General features: G+C 38.2%; 1 protein-coding gene across 25 annotated transcripts in view; it reads right to left on the bottom strand.

Annotated features, from left to right (window-relative positions):
* HMBOX1 (homeobox containing 1) overlaps nucleotides 1–17,267 on the bottom strand; it is a 174,977-nt gene that overhangs the window by 14,531 nt on the left and 143,179 nt on the right. For 4 of the 25 annotated variants that reach the window (XM_055348325.2, XM_055348324.2, XM_019032354.4 and 1 more), the window contains 4 exons: nucleotides 4,964–5,046; nucleotides 2,954–3,049; nucleotides 1,360–1,454; nucleotides 1,047–1,118 (listed from right to left, as the gene is read on the bottom strand). In XM_055348325.2, the coding sequence (XP_055204300.1) occupies nucleotides 1,047–1,118; nucleotides 1,360–1,454; nucleotides 2,954–3,049; nucleotides 4,964–5,046 (346 nt within the window). Of the gene's footprint in view, nucleotides 1–155; nucleotides 208–1,013; nucleotides 1,119–1,359; nucleotides 1,455–2,953; nucleotides 3,050–4,963; nucleotides 5,047–17,267 lie in introns of all 25 variants that reach the window. The other 21 variants (XM_019032357.4, XM_055348328.2, XM_019032358.4 and 18 more) reach the window with 10 other exon arrangements.

The following is a 17,267-nucleotide window of genomic DNA, read 5'->3' as shown; positions in this document are numbered from 1 at the left end:
AGGGGAGCGGCAGGCATCTTACCTAGAACTAGTGTGAAGCTGTCCTCCCCGCGCAGCTCAATGTGTTAAACAATAAAGCTGTGAAGGAAGCTGGCATTGCAGGATGTACGTCAGGCACTGAAGATGGTGTTACAAATAAGGGGTATGTTTCTCACCTGTCATCTTCAGGGGAACTCCGTATCAAAGAGCTTTGGAAAGGGTAAGTCCCTTAAGGAAAAAAACAAACAAAACATGGAATGTGCTGCCCTTAGGGCATCTGTAAAAAAAGATGGAAATGATCCATCTATGTGGGTAGACTGAAAATAAGAGGAATGTTTCCGAACAGAAAGACTTACAGAATATTCTCTTGGGGCTATGAACTAGAGTCCTAAATGGAAAAAAATGGTAGTTCTTCGGAAGTGTGGACATCGTTTCCTTCTGATGTTCACAGATTAGTTTTTAGAATTTACAAAGGGATCAGCACACATTTGCATGCATTCTAGGTGTGTGGTAAACAGAGGCTATTAAAGAACACATTGGACTATATGAGCTGGCTGAGGGGCAAGAAAAAAGCACAGACCCCAGAAAAATGAGCAGAAGTTTTCTTGCTGTGGTCTAGGGGAAGGTACCATGCATTCTCTGCATATTCCAAATGGAAATTTAAATCCTATCAAAATTTTAATGAAATCTGTCAACATCTATGTGGGGGTCGAGGAGGGACTCCCACAGTCTTAGTTACTGAATTACTCCATGCAGTGGCTACAATTAAATACATTTTCCCCAAAGCAATGCAGAATAAATCAGGGCGAGGTGAAGAGTCATGCAGGTATTGCACTTATGAGAGGATGCATGTGTCAGTGTGCCAGAGACTCTGGAAAAACCACTCCTTTGGGCAGGAGGGTTCCCACTGCAGTGGGGCCAGAGTGAGTGGGGCCTTCCATCATGCCCTGCGTCGGTACGTGTTTAGGCAGGGGGTCCAGCTGCCCCTAGTATTTCTCAAACACTGAGTGTGTGTCGTGAATGGTGTAACTTGCTTGTTTGGATCAGATCCTCCTCTCTTCTTCTACCTTCTCTGCTTCTCTGCCTCCCTCTGAACTTCTTCCCTCCTCCTCCTCCCCATTGCGTACTTGCCAAGTATCCTGTTGTATGACAATAAATCCATGTGGGTGAATAACGATCTCTCACAAATTCAACAGGACAACTGAATCTTACCACATTCCTTTCAAATTACATGAAATCTAACTAGACACAGGAGCAGAGTGGAGGGACAGTGACTGTTTCCCCTCCCCCACCCCATCAACCACACCCATGGAACTAAGCTGTCCCACTATACCCCCTGCTCAGGCACCAAGAACCTCGCCCAGCTGCGCAGGGGCTCACCTGCTCAGAGTAGTCATTCCCGTCGACATCATCACTGTTTGAGTGGCCTCCTGGACTCTGCACATCTATCCCATGACTCTCCAGGATTGCTGCTTCTTCGAAAAAAGCAAATAGATCCCTAAATTATCTGTTACCTTATCACAATGGCTGAAACACTGAATGAATTTTTGTGCTAAGGAAATTAATTAGAATGTAATTAAACAAGAACCTATATTTCTCTACATTTGTTTCTTTTAGACTGTAAGATGGATGAAATTCAACTGCATGTAGGTCAGGGGAGGCACACATTTGCCATTCTAGGGTCTCTGCTGCTGTGCATGTTAGGTGCTTCATAAATACTTGCTAACTAACTAAACAGTCTTCCTATCTTGGGGTTCTATAAAGCATATGAGAACTGTACTGATGAATAAAAAGTGTATTTACAAAGGAAGGAAATGAAATGCATTCTATGCCCATACCACGCTCAATGCGCCCGATCTCGTCTGATCTTGGAAGCTAAGCAGGGTCAGGCCTGGTTAGTACTTGGATGGAAGAAATGAAATGCAATTTTAGAAGCTAAAAACCAACATCCCACCTGACTCACCAACTTAAATTTCTTATTCTTATTTATTACTGTTACAGTTTTGAATGGGAACAAATCCTTTATTTCTTCCTTTTTCAGTTGTAGTCGTAGTTCCCTCTAGGGCACTTTTGGCATTTTTGTTTTCTCTGTTCAGCTTTATTGAAATATAATTAATAAAAATTGTATATATTTATGGTGTACAAGGTGATGTTTTGATATGTGTATATATACATAAATGATTACATCAAGAATTCATATTTCTTAAATGCTCTTTATCTCTGCCTTTTGCTGCGTTCCTTGTCTATTAAGTCTCTTTCATTCCAAACCATTAATCAATTGTTTCCTAATATCTAAGTCATAGTCCAGTAATAATAAAGAAATTCTGGGTATTACATTCCCTTTCTCAAGATCTTACAAGTATCTTTCAAATGTACCACAGGAGTAATCAATTGCTCAGCGGCCATGTCTAATTCTATATTCTAGAACTTTAAGAACAATGAGTTTTATAAATAATAATGTCATTACCATTACACTACAAATAGTGTAAATAATACTAACTGTGGTTTATTAAAAACACAATGAAAGACATTAGGGCAACTTTTGTTAGGCCTAGAAGTTAGGATCCGGCACGGTGGCTCACACCTGTAATCCCAGCACTTTGGGAGGCCGAGGCGGACGGATCACCTGAGGTCGGGAGTTCGAGACCAGCCTGACCAACATAGAGAAACCCCATCTCTACTAAAAATACAGAATTAGCCAGGTGTGGTGGCACATGCCTATAATCCCAGCTACTCGGGAGGCTGAGGCAGGAGAACCACTTGAACCCAGGAGGCAGAGGTTGCGGTCAGCCAACATCGCGCCACTGCACTCCAGCCTGGGCAACAAGAGTGAAACTCTGTCTCAAAAAAAAAAAAAAAAAAAAAGAAGTTAGGATCCTTTAGACTTGCAGTTTCTAAACTGAAGTTAATCTTAATATAAACATGATGTTCACAACTTCTGCACAAGAGAAAAGCAGCCTCACTGATACATTACCAATATTGGCTCTCCTCTTGATCTCCTTCCTTCTATTAGCAAACCAATTATATACTTTCAGGGAAGTAACTCTTTCCAGATCTGACAGCTTTTTGCCTGTGAATACATGCAATAAAATTCAGATAATCTGTATCTGGGATCCAAGAATAAACTAGTTTTAAGGGCTAATATTTTTATTTTGTTGCTTTTGATTACATTTATTGCCAAAACTATAGATGCAGAGGGATTTTTAAAGTATTACCTGGTACCATGTACACACCCCAATTACTGAATGAATAAATATGTAAATGAATACAAAAACAACAACTAGTAACACAACATGCTTCAATTCGGAAAGCCATACATAATATTAGAGAATTCCACAAAGTCAGTTGGCTAGGGTGTCAGATCCACGTTCATGTGACAGTACTATGGGGGCTTCATTTAATTACCATTATTGTATCAGAATAAGATATTCTTTTTTTATTTTTTTGAGAAAGGGTCCCATTCTCTTACCCAGGCTGGAATGCGGTGGTGCAATTATAGCTCACTGCAGCCTTGACCTCCTGGGCTCAAGTGCTCCTCCCAACTCAGCCCCCCGGGTAGCTGGGACTACAGGCCCAGGCCACCATACCAGGCTAACTTTTGTGGTTTTTGTAGAGATGGGGTCTCGCCATTGTTGCCCAGGGTAGCCTCCAACTCCTGGGCTCAAGCGATCTGGCCACCTTGGCCTCCCAAAATACTGGGATTACAGGCGTGAGCCACCACAACAACCCAAGATAAGTTATTCTTTATCAAGTATCCAGACAACAGAAATTTACTTACATCTTTAAGGCCTTATGTTAACTAATTACCTGCTGTCTTAGGACAGAGGATATTATACATGTTTTCTTGAAGGCTGAAGGCCGCTATGACTATCCATTATTGTAACTGGTTTGGACTACATAGCACAATTCAAGTTGCATTTTAGATTTACCATCTTTGAAGTCCAATGTGATTTTTTATGGATAGTAACCATGCTTGCCAATACAGACCCCCCTGTAACATTTCCTCCTCACCTTTCCTTTTGTTTTTCGGCTATTAATCCACAGTGGGTGAAGAAACCAGAAAGCAGGTTTGTTAGGGCCTTGATGATACGGGGGCAAAATGTTCCAGGGAGAGTTCAAGTTTCTGCACAGCATTAGGGCTGGGACTTTTGGCATGTTTGAAACAGGGTACAGATTCCTTTCACTTGTGTGTCACTGGAGCAGTTTGTAGGGTCTACATTGCTAGAAGTCTGGCTTCTGGGTGAGGGAGAATGAAGGTCTGCTTAATTTCTATAAAACATTGATACTTTTGTATGTAGCCTTTAGGCCAATCAAAATAACTGGCCACATGGAAATCAACTGGATCTGTTAACTGAAAATGGTTTATGTTTAACAAAATCTGTAAAATGTGAAATAATATTTTAGCACAAGGAAGAAAATACATTTGAAATATTTAAGTGGGTTTGTTGACTTTGGAACAACAGGACTTCAAAATGGTACTACCCTAAATTTTTCTTAGCTAAGTAGAAGTCATCTCAATGTGGAAAGGAGATAGAAACTAACTACAAAAAGAATTCTTTCCCCAAAGAGAAATATAGCATTTTACAATTTATAACAATTGTTTTAAAAAATTCTATCTTAATCTTATATTGACAAAGCTTGCTTAAATATTTAAAACTTTAACATTATTTCATAATATCTTTTAGCTAAATTCTTAGAAAAGGAAATCTACACATTAAAAAAATAGTAATTTCAAGGTCTCATATCTCATGTAGGGTCACTCCTTGAAAACTCTCCTATGTGAGCATTTGATTTTGAGTACCATAAAAACATCCCTCAGAAGTACTGTGTGAGCAGGACAGGGCACTGGCCACCTGCGGAAGGATGGCACAGACTGAGCCGGGAGTACCATGCCAAGGCACGCATAAGATTAAGTGTCCTAGATGCCAACCTGTAACCAAGCACTGTGCTGCACCGCAGAGCAAGGCTGTGCCTGCGACCTTACCTGGCTTCTGTATAACTGCATTGCAAGCGTTTGCAATTTCTTCCCTCTTTGCTTCATCTGGGTATTGATTCTCATTGAAGTAACTGCAGAGGCAACCGATACAGACACAAAGTTTTTATTTTTCAAACATACTCTCATTAAAACACTAACTCATTGAAAAATATATTCTGTAAGATGCCACACTCAAGTGTCTAGGTCCAGGCTGTCGAATGGAATGTTCTGTGAGAGTAGAATCTTTTATGCTGTCCAGTATGGTAGCCACAACTCACAAATGGCTACTGAGCACTTGAAAGGAGGCTAATGTCAGGGATGGAATTTGAATTTTATTTAATTTTAACTAATTTAAATTTGAATACCTCCATGTGACTAGTGGCTATTATATGGGACAAAACAGGTCTACATACTGCTGTGCTTCATTAAAAGATGTCATTGATATGAAAGTTATTTTTGATATGTGTGACTGATTCAAGTCACAGAGTTATATTATTTAGGCACTGGTAACAATAGGACTTTTTTTTATTGTCCAATTGTTTGTAGTAGAAAAAACTGGAAATTACCCAAGTATCCATCAGTAGAATGGCAGAACAAATTATGGGATATCTATACTTATACGTAGCTATTTAAAACTAGTAGGAAAAAATAAGTTACAGTTCTGTCCACTGACCCGGAGGGATGTTTATGACATATTTCTAAGTGAGGAAAACTATCCGCAGAATAATATTGAAAACACCATTATTTTCAATATTGGTATTATACCAATAATAATATGAAAATACGATTACAGAATTTAAAAATTCCTATGTGTACATAAGTTTGCATAGATGAAAGCTGGAAGACTACACAGTAAGCTTAAATACCAGTTACTGATTTGTGGGGAGGGGGCTTAGTGGGAGGAGTTTAAACATTTTCTTTTTCATTTGTTAAAAAAGTATGTATTACTTTTGCACTTTTTAAAGTACGATAGTACTTTAAAAAATAAATTTACTGAACCCATCCTTAGAATTCTCAGACCCATCAGACTGCATGTGGGAACAGAATGCTTATTAGTGCTACTTTTTCAGTCACCCATGAGTTTAAAAAAAGAAAAGGAGAACTTTCATGGTTTGAACTTGGAAACTTCCAATCAGGAAATGGGCCCCTGTCAAATTCTAGCACCTACCATTTCTTCAGGGGTTTCCCTTTCCCTGTAATCCAGCCTTTCTTATGCCTTCAGCACTCCTGTCTGCATTGGTGGAAATGCCATCCTACTGTGAATAGCACCGGAGGCCCCAGCCCTTCCTGAGGATCACCTGCACACCCAGCTCCTAACACTGCTCCCTCCTCTCACTGCCCACTCCTCCTTGGAGGGCATGGCTTCACTGCCAGTTATTTATTTATTTAACCTCATCTGATGCAGTCCTGACTCACAGCAGCTGCCCCCCACCTAACAACCTTTTTCTTCTGTAAAACTTAAGTCATATAGCTATATCCTCCCAGTCTTGTCAACTACCACCCTCCACCATGGTCTTCTGCTTTATTTGAGCATCTCTTCCTGCATGATTTTCTCCTATCATTTCTGGGACTCCAGTGTTCATACGGAGGATTTTTCCAAGTCACTACCCTCATAATCGCTTCACTTTCACATTTCTAATGGCTTTTGTCTCTGCCCTATGCCTATTTACTTAGGCTGAGATGCTTTGGATTAACTCTGAGAACTAACAGCATGGCTGTCACGTAGGAGCCAGTTAGAATGGCAGAATCTCAGACCCCACCTCAGACTTACTAAATCAGAATCTGAATTTTAACAAGATTTCCAGGTGACCTAAACGCACAGGTCGTAACTTCTGAGATGTACTGGATGAGTTCATTTACACAAAATATACAAAAACGAAAAGCAGATACTAAGTACCTAATATGTGCTTGTCACTGTGGGTAAAGAAAGATGATACAGTTTCTGACTCTGAAGCGTTCACAGTCTACTACAGAGAGACATGTAAGTCAATATCCTGTGGTGAAATGCCATAGGATGTATGGACAGAGCACTGAGGCAGCACGGATGAAGGCGTGTTCGGTGTTGTTGGCAGGAGCCTGGAAAGGCGTCACTGAGGAGTGCCATCTGAGTTAGGTCTAGAGAATGCACAGGAGGTTGCAAGGCAGAGAAGAGGAGGAAGAGCATTTTATATAAAAGGGAACAGCATGTGCAAAGGCAAAATGGTAGATAAAAGCTTTTGAGGACTCTGGGCATAGAGAAGAGTTAAATGTGGCTAGAACATGGGGCTTGTTCAAAGCAATGATGAGATATTGGCCTGGAAAGGTGGGATGGGGCCAGCTTGTGAAGACCCTTGTCTGTTCCTTAAGAAGACTTCATACTGAAATAAACGGGGTGCCTTAGAGGTTTCCAAGATACACAGAGATATACTCCCATCTGTTTTCTAGAAAGACAACACTATCTTCAAGGCTTAACCCTTGGAATTCTACCTCCATGATCTTAAATTCTGAAATTCCCCAGTCAACTTTGTATTTACCTATGCCTCCTCTTCAAAATAATTTGTTCTTCACTTTCTTTATTATCTCTAACTGCTTAATATCCCCCCACCCACCAGTTACAAAAACAAAAACAATCTCTGTTTTATCTTTCCTCTTTGGGCTTTACCTCTCATTTCTTAGCCTGAACTCCATGGCATGCGAAATCAGCAACTTCCCTTAGGAGAAACTAGATTGTTTAGCTTTTCTGTCCTTCCACCATACCTGTCCAGCCAATCTCCTACCCTGCAGAAAGCAACTTCCATTTATTTTCTTCCATCCTTCTCTCAGGGGACCAAGTGTTCCTGGACAAAGTCATAAAATAGGGCCAATTGGTTTTTTTAATAAAGCCACATTTTTCAACCTTAACTGGGACCCTCATTTCTGTTGGGAATTCTATTGGTCTTTTCCAACCAATTGCCTTTCATATCCCATCTTTCCTGCCCCACTTACCTGAAAACTTTACACTCTCTTACCCTAAGCCCTCAAACTGACCACTGTCACTTTTTGCAGATGACCTTGCTTTCTCTCTTATGAAGACAGAGATTATTTAATATGAGTTAATTGCTAGGCTTCTCAACTTGTACACTGTTCTGAGCATTACTCATTCATCTTATTAAGGCAGAGGAAGATGCATGCATTCTCCTCCTCTTCAAGGTCAACTTCTCCGCTTTTGTCTTTGACCTCATTCCCCTTCCTTTCATTTTCTCAACTCTCCTTTCTTTCCTGCATATCTCATCTTTTCTCTGTGCCCATACAGTGATCTTACTTCACTGTTTTTATAATACATATTTCTTCATTATTGTGATCTCTGAAGTCAGGATGCATTTTATAACTGGTGGTGTTTTGTCTCCCTTACTGGTACGTCAAATAAGGTGTGTCTTACAATCAAGGCCTTCTTAGATTTGATGGGATACAGTAGTTGCTAAGACCTACGGGTTCCTTTTAAGCAATAGCTCTTTGGCCAGTGCACCTCATTGTGACAACTTTTCTTCCAAGTGACTGCAAAGCCTGTGATGACACTGTACCCCCTCCAATGCCTGACTAATATTCCTAAAGCACATCTCTAGTCACTATCCTGTTCAGAAATTCTCAAAGGTTTATTATAGAGGTGTTCAAAGCCCCCCCCAAACAACCTCTACATCTTTATCTGCTACTCCCATATATGCATGCTACCACCCAGGAAAATGGAATAACTCTGTAAACTCCTTGCATCTCTGTGCCTTTCTCTTGCAAGTATATCAGCTTTTTGCCTCCCCCACCCCGCAGTGCAAATCTTATCCATCTTTCAGGGTACAGCTCAAATATCACCTCTTGGCCAATCAAAGGTATTTTTTTTGCCCTATGAATCCCACCGCACTTCATCTGTTCCTCTCTTACATATCTTTCATCTTGTATTATAGTTATCACTGTATACATCTGTCTTCTACTACACTGAAAACCACCTGATGCCAGGGTACAAGTCTGAATCATCCTCACACGCATTCCCCACTAATGATAGTGTTGATGAGTCAATAATGATAGACAAAGGCACCACCAACGCAGTGTGGGGGCCTCCAAAAGAAATGGATCTCACAGTAAATGAACTGCTAACAAGAGAAGGCAAAGAGGTATTGCAAAACGGATCTTGAAGGATACGTACTAAGGGGTTAGCAATGACTATCTCCAAGAAGCAAGAGTGTTGGGGATGGGGGCAAAAACAGGAAAATACTGGTGGCAATTAAGAATGATTTTCACTTTTTCTTGGAGAAATAAGAAAAAATTTAAAAAAAATTGACATTCTGCCTTATATGCTTCTCTGTTGAATTTCTGAAATAAACACATGCTATTTTTATAAATTACTTTTTAAGAAGAGAACTTGGGGGAGACAGTACAATATTTAAGAACTCGTTTAATGATCAATACAATTCTGTAACTATTTATGTTTGGAAAGTGTATTTGGACCAGCTAGAAAATATTAGGATTGTGATTTCTGTTCTTGTAACAAATAGATAAAGCCATGCTATCTCTGGAAGCTAAACTAGAATTCGCAATTATTCATGGCATATATAATTTTTTGTACTGAGTTAAAAAGGTTTAAAATTAATTAAATTTAAGATTAAAATTAATCTGTATTTTTAGGATCTAACCATATAAAATAAAGAAGACCAGAGTAAAAAAGGAAATCAGTAACTTTCTCCAAATCAAAGGCTAAAGAAAATAAGAATTGATTCAATATGGTTTTAAATCTCTAAGCCTGGTAACTAATTAATCCTTTCTTCTCTATTAAAGACCTGTTATTTTTGTAATTAAGAAATGTAGGCCTATTAAAAAATATGAATTGTCATTGAAACGTGCTACTCTAGCTGGAGGTGTATACAAAGGACTGTTAGCACAACTTTCTTCTTTCTCTATTTCTGTAATGTTTCAATGTTTAAAAAATATTAATTCAAGATATACAGTATAATCTAAACTGATAAAATGACATTTATAGTACCTCATGGTAAATATTTAAGTTTAAAAAGTAATAAGATTTTTTACTGCAAAACTCTTAAAACTTTTTTGTGAGAAAAGACACACAATATTGATATAAGTAGAAGAGTTTTTTGAAGATAAAAGTAGACCAGGAAATAAAATAGCAAACAACTATGTATTACATGACTATGCATAAGGCATTGTACTTGAGGGGTATGAGTAATTTCAAAATATGGGCCTTGATTATGGTTCGAGAAGAAGATATAAAAAAGCTAAATAATAAAAGGAGCCAAAACATAACTGACAAAATGCATCTATCTTCTAATTAAGTATAAAACAACATGTTAAATTCAGAAAAGAGTGATATCACTATGGACTGGGCTGATCTGGGAAAGCTCATTGAATTAGGCAGGCTTCTGAGGGGTGCACAGGCTGCAGGCATTGGAGAGACAAAGGCAACATTAACAGTAAAGACGAAAATATGAAGGCATAAAAACTTAAGACATACTTGAAAAACAGAAGGCAACTAGTGATGTGATCTGATTACACTACAGGGCTTACGTAAGGGTGGTCATACACCCTGGTTTGCCTGAGATAGCGCTGTTATCTTGGATTATTAACAAATCCCATCTTAATCCTCCAGAGTGTCCCGCTTTGGACAATAAATTATGTGGCCACCCTAGGACCACACTACATTATACACATATCTGAATTTAATGTCAACTAAAATCATCTGAGTCTTTTTCACATGTGCTCTGACAAGGAGGACATAGTAGTTGCTCAGAAAAAAGGAAGCATCAAGAGGAAGATGGCTACAGTTTCTATCTACTCACAAAAGGAGGTATTTAAGCCCAAAAAAATATGCTTGGCATATAATAGACAGTAAGTATCTAATCAACAGATGGTTGAATAAATGAATACATTAGGGAATAAATGAATGGGAAAAGGAGACAAAGGTGAAAACAGAAAACAGTGGTTTCAGTTAAGACTTTTGGTAAAACCCAGACTATCTCAGGAGAAAGTGAGGATTTCACCATTTTGTACAATTATCTTCTCTAAGTACATTTGGTGGTTTTGGCCTAAGATATTTTTATTTGTGTTTATTTTTGATATTTGTGTTTATTTCTGAGCTATATATAACCAAAATGAGCTGCCAACGAAGTCGGGAAATAGATCTAATAACTTTGATTTTGAATATACTGAATTAATCATTCATTTTAATCACCTAATAATGTTGAGTCCTAGTTTATACCGGGCAATTGGCTAAATGGTGGCAAAGGTGAACCAGACAAAGCTTCCCCAAGTAGTCACCAGGAGATACAGGTATGTAAAGAAGATATTATGAAGTATTGTAAAAGAAATTATATTAGTTTTATGAATACAGTACTGCGGTAGCAGAGAGGAGTGTATACTTGGGCAGGGTCTTGAAGAAAGAGCAAGGGTTTTCAGGGCAGAGAGGGCGGGTACAGGGAAATGCTGTTAGGCAGAGGAAACAACACCATGTCCAAAGGCAGTGAAAGAGTCATAAAAGAGCTTACAATGTTCCGAAAATGGGAAGGAGTTTAGCGTGGCTAGAATACACAGTGTATGACAGGGGGTTGTGAAAGGTTGGGTCCAGATTTTAAAGGGTATGGAGTTAACTTTCTAGGCAACTGGGAGCTGTAATTTAAAGCAGAGGTATTCTAAGATCAAACTTATTTTTGTAGGGCAATATCTCTGCTGATATTAGAGGCAGAAGCCAGTTAGGCAGCTGTGATGATGGCTGTGGAGAAGGCCTCAAATAGGCTGAGGCCTGGACATAGAAAGGAAAGGTGAGATTCAAGAGATGCTTTGGAATGGTGATAAAATGCATTCAAGACAGCCCTAGGAACAGTACACACTGTTATTCACCTTCCAGCATTTTAGATTATTTTGAAGGACTAGAAATTTCTGTTACCAAGTGGATAAACTGTAGGAGAACTTGGCTGTTGGACTCTAAAGGGGACCTGTTTCTGAAATGAAACTCTGGAGCTCAAAACATACTTCTAGTCCATATGAAATGTATATAGCCCTAAACATTTTCTAAGACAAAACAGAAAAGAAGCATAAACAAAAGTCCACAGGTAGCAATAAAAAAATGATAAAATAAATCCGGAGGGCACTACACTTTTACAAAGGACACTGTCGGCTGAGTGATCAGTGAATGTCTTCACAGGGACAAACCAAATGATCTTTTGCCAGACAATGACAGCAAAGAATTAAAATGAAAAGTGGCAAAATAATTTACATGAGATGAGAAACCATAAGCTAGTAACAAATGGAAATGTCCTTGAACCACTTTCATTTCAATAACACTGAAGTCTATAAAAATTGCAGCCAAAGAATTCCTCCTTTTGTGTCTGCGTGAGCATATAGAAAAGACAGAGACTGACTCTCCAAGCGAGGGATAATGCCATGTAAATGAACATGTTCTTCTGTGCCTTCATGTGAACTATCTCTGCTAAAGAGATATTCAAACCTCATCATTTCAGTTATCCAAAATAAGGTTTTAGGATTGCCAGACATTTCCCACTAACTACAATTCAGTGTGTATTTCTTCATCACCAAGTAAACTTACTGGGCAGTGGGCAGGAAAGGCCTGCTTTTAGAAGAAAGATTACTCTTTCAGAAGAAGGAAAAAAACCGGCTTTAAACATACTTAGAACCTAAGTCCCATCTCCTATTTGAGAGTATCTATGTGGTAAATGATCTCTGGAAATAAACAAAACAATTTACATATCCAACCACCAGGGACTGGGTACTAAATAAGAGGATATTCTTAAAATGGATTTAGTCAATGAAAATCATGTTTTCAAAGATCATATAAGTGAGAAAGTATAAAACTACATATCTGGCATAACCATCTTTTGTTTAAAAAGATATGTAGATGTATACATAATACACAGAAAAATGACTAAAATGAAATATGCCAAATGTTAACAATTACTATCTTTGGATGGTAGTATTAAGAGGTATTTTAATTTTCTTTATATTTTCTTGTGTATCCCTCAATTTTATATATTAAGCACGTGCTAATTTTATAACCTGGAAAAGCATTATTTGAAAATAAAGTTTGCTGTCTTAAATTATCAGCAAAATGGAATTAGATTAAAATTATTCTTAAATAATAAACTTTAGCCTATCTTAATGCTAACTTTTAGCAACAAACCAATTTGCATTTTAAAAGTTTGTTTTGCAAACACACTGAGGTATAACAAACAAAAGATGTTCTTTACTAATGTATTTTTTACAGATGAACTTATTTTTAACTCCACAGACTTAATAAAATAAATAATGGCTCTGTCCATATCAACCTTTCAGAAGGTGTGAGCACAAGCTAAAATATAAATGAGTTTCTGTAAGTTTTCATGACTTTGCAGCATCTTAAGGTTTTAAAATAGAATAGCCCGTGAAAAGAGAAGAGTACTAAACGGAAAAATTAGTACTAGCCTAGGAAGTGATTCACATGAGAAAGTGAATTCTTGAAGCCTAATTTACAAATGCCTATGGAATCGCATAACACAGCTCATTACACCTGGATTTAGATGTAACAGAGTAGATCTGACAAAGAATCAAAGACCTTTAAGCTGAAAGCTTCTTTATTTTGCAGGGGAGGACATGAACTTTGCAAATGAGGAGCCAGAAAGAACTGACTTGCTCAAGGTCACATGACTTATAACTCAGGTTTCCTGACTTATTAGTTCACTGGCTCAGGAACAGCCACTACTCAGCTAAGACATGGTATTGTTTCAGACTTCATCTAACATATGTAATGAAAATCTCTGTATCAATGAATCACCTAGACCAAGTTCCTGTTAATTTCACAAGAGTTCCTGGAAGCAAAGATGTGATGGTATCAGAAAGAAACTCATGATAGCCCAAGGACCACAGTTACATCTCATCTAGCCTTGCCTTTTCCTCTTTGGGAAAGGAAATCTAATTGTTCTGGAGACACAACCATAACACTGACCTTCCTTTTTTCCTGAGTAGAGGAGAATTAAATAAACTGTGGGACTTCTCACTTGAAACAGAACATCAACACCCATTAAAAGTCTGTCTACTGCACAGTTAACCTATCTTAGAAGAGTTAGTGCCTCTTCAGGCACTAGCAGAAAACAAAGCTTCCAAATCATTATCAGGATGGTAGGATGCTTTTCTTTACTTGTTTAAAAAAGAAAAAAAATCCATACATGAGAATAAGAATTATGGACACCATGTATGAAATGTGCCCTAACATAAAGTTTTCCTTTCCCCAGGCCCTTCACTGCAAAGACTCTATGTTTAAATGTTTCATTTACTTGCAGCATGCTAATTGCCACTAGACCCCACTTGCCAATTGATAAACGGGTGTCAAGCATAACACTGGATTTAGAAGGTGAGTTTTTAGTACACTTTATCCTATTACTGAGCCTTTGAAACAATACAGGCTATCACTTGTCTTAAAACATGCAGCCCTAAATGAAGTGCTTACCATATTAGAGGTTTGGTGTGAGTCTTATTACTATGTAACAATTGGTTTTCCTTTTAATGTGTATTATCTTTTAATCATGTCTATGAAGACTGTGAAAAGAATGGAGATAATTTTCTAGAGGTGTCACACAAAAACAGTAAAACTGACAAATTCGAACCAACTTAAAGAAAAACAACTGAGAAACAGTATTTCTCCTGAAACATGTCTTTTGACTACTGCTGAATTTAGCAAGTATTTGCTTAGCCCTCCATTTTATTTAAATAATGAAGAAAAAGAACATGCACAAGAGGGCAGTGTTTGGTTTTGCTAGTCTGTGGATTTCCTAGTTTCCTAATGAAACGACCAAATGGGAGTGACAACTAAGGTCATACCAGTGGAAACCGTGGTACCTAAGTCCCATCTACTATTTGAGTAAACTGCACTTAACCAGTTCACAAACTCCTAGGGCAATGGCAGTAGTATACTCCTTCCTGCATTTGCTCCACTTTAGCTAGATGGCAGCTGCATCTTGCTTTCTCAGTTTTGTCAGCCTTCACTGGTAGGAGGTAGGTCTACCAAAGAGGTTTGTAAGGTGACCTAGAATTAAGTTTCTTATTCCTGGTGTACAAGGTGTCCCAAGGCAGGGAGCCTATTCTTTTTTTTTAAAAGTGCTGAATTATAAACCTGACACGACTGACCAATAATTATTATAACATGGAGATCAACAGAACAGGATTGATAAGGATCAATCCATTGTTTTTTTGCATGGTTTTTCTTATGATCAATACTATGCTTCTGCAAAATGACTACCTCTGGCTAAAAGGCTATTGTCTGTATCTAAAATGAGAACTGGTCCTCCCAGGGATCAATCCAAATTCTTTCTCTCAACAAGCAGCAAACCAAGCATGGAGAATAGCATAGATTCTTTTAAGAATCAGAGGTGCATCGGTCTGGGATTATCCTGATATGTCTCTGAAGGCAGACGGAGAAACACAATACTTTGTACACATGGGTACTTATTACTTTTTCTTAAACCTAGACTTTTACTTCTTTTTTCTTAGGTTTGCTGCTGTTTTAGGTGGGAGTCAATCAAACTACCAGGATATAGATAAATGAGTCCTCAATTGCCTTTGTTTGTTTGTTTGTTTATTTATTTATTTATTTATTTTATTTTGAGACGGAGTCTCACTCTGTTGCCCAGGCTGGAGTACAATGGCGCAATCTCAGCTCATGGCAACTTCCGCCTCCCGGGTTCAAGTGATTCTCCTGCCTCAGCCTCCCAAGTAGCTGGGATTACAGGCATGCACCACCATGCCTGGCTATTTTTCTGTATTTTTAGTAGAGACAGGGTTTCACCATGTTGGCCAGGCTGGTCTCGAACTCCTGACCTCCGGTCATCTACCTGCCTTGGCCTCCCAAAGTGCTGGGATTACAGGTGTGAGCTACCGTGCCTGGCCCTCAATTGCCTTTTGAAAAGCCAAATTAATTCTGATAACATTTGACCAAAAATTGTGCTACTTATATTAATACTGACAGAGCTGGAAAGTTATCTTACCAATTGTATACAAGCTAAATAAATTTCTTCACAGTCACACTGCAGAGCAAAAATATTTTGATGACAAACCTAGTAAGATGATGATAATTACATAATAATGTCAAGAAGGACAGAAACATAGCTTAATCTGGCCTTTTAATTTCATGGACGACGTGTCAAAGTAGGAACCAATTAAATAGAATATTTGGATGAGACACTACTATAATCAGGACTCCTAGGTTTTCAAAGTATACTCTAAGACCACTTTTAGATGCCTCCTACCACTAAACGAACACAGTCCATTCAAGTTTCCTCAACCAAACTTGGATATTCACCAACAAGTTCAGATCCTACCAACTGAGATCTTCAAACACCAAACACATATATAAGCCTCTGTACATGTTGTGAATGTTTAGTATAACAATAATGATTTCTTAATGCCATTAAGGCCAGAACCACATTTGTCTTGTTAATTACTGTATTGCCCAGTTATCTATTACAATGATTGGTACAAAGTAGAAGCTCAATAAATATTTGCTTGAGTTTTTGAAGGCTCACTAGTTTTCTGTGAAGATTTTCCAATTCGTCTATAAGTTGATCTCCCTTGGTATTAATGTTTATAATATGATGCCTAGAATTCTGCTCTGGGATGAATCATATACTTAATTGGTCACTCATTATATACAACACCAGTATTTACCTAACTGTGCTTCATTTATTTGTAAACTGCGGCCACAGAACATTGTATGAGGAACATGGGGTCTTTTGCCCTGTTTAATTGGCTTGGGGACTAGAGAAATAAGGGGTATGCCATTTGTACAAAATGAAACTGCTAGCAAAGCATCTCTATGAGGATAGGGAAAAATTTTAATCTGCCTCAAAAACATCATGATAATTTCTCTTCTGGCTATTTCTGTTTGACCAAAAAGGAACCAGGAAGTATAATTTGCCAATTTTAAAATGCATTTAAGCACAGTTCATCTTCTTACTGGCTATGAGAAATGGATTGGGATAACTTTACCTGTCAATAAGTGGGAAAATTTTGTTGTTTTTTCCTCAAATAGTCTAATGGATTGAAATGAGGTCATGTCCAGGCTCCTGCTGTCTATATAAATGTGTTAAGAACTGCATTCTATTTGTAGAGAGATACAGGAGGTGTAGTTCATTATGTTCCACACGAGTCATTCCATAAGGAGTATAAAAGAGGATAAACTCCTTTTAAAATACAACTTCCGGCATAATTAATCCCAAAATTTATAGTGTATTCTTCCAGCATGTTCTCTTAGAACAGCAATGACATCAGAAGAGAGAGGAAGGAAGACCAGCTTGCCAGGGGTTGCGGTGGT

The sequence above is a fragment of the Gorilla gorilla genome, chromosome 7 (assembly GCF_029281585.2).
Source record: "Gorilla gorilla gorilla isolate KB3781 chromosome 7, NHGRI_mGorGor1-v2.1_pri, whole genome shotgun sequence".
Lineage (NCBI taxonomy): Eukaryota > Metazoa > Chordata > Mammalia > Primates > Hominidae > Gorilla > Gorilla gorilla.
Note: the sequence above shows the minus strand (reverse complement) of the source record. Positions and strands in the feature narration are given on the sequence as shown.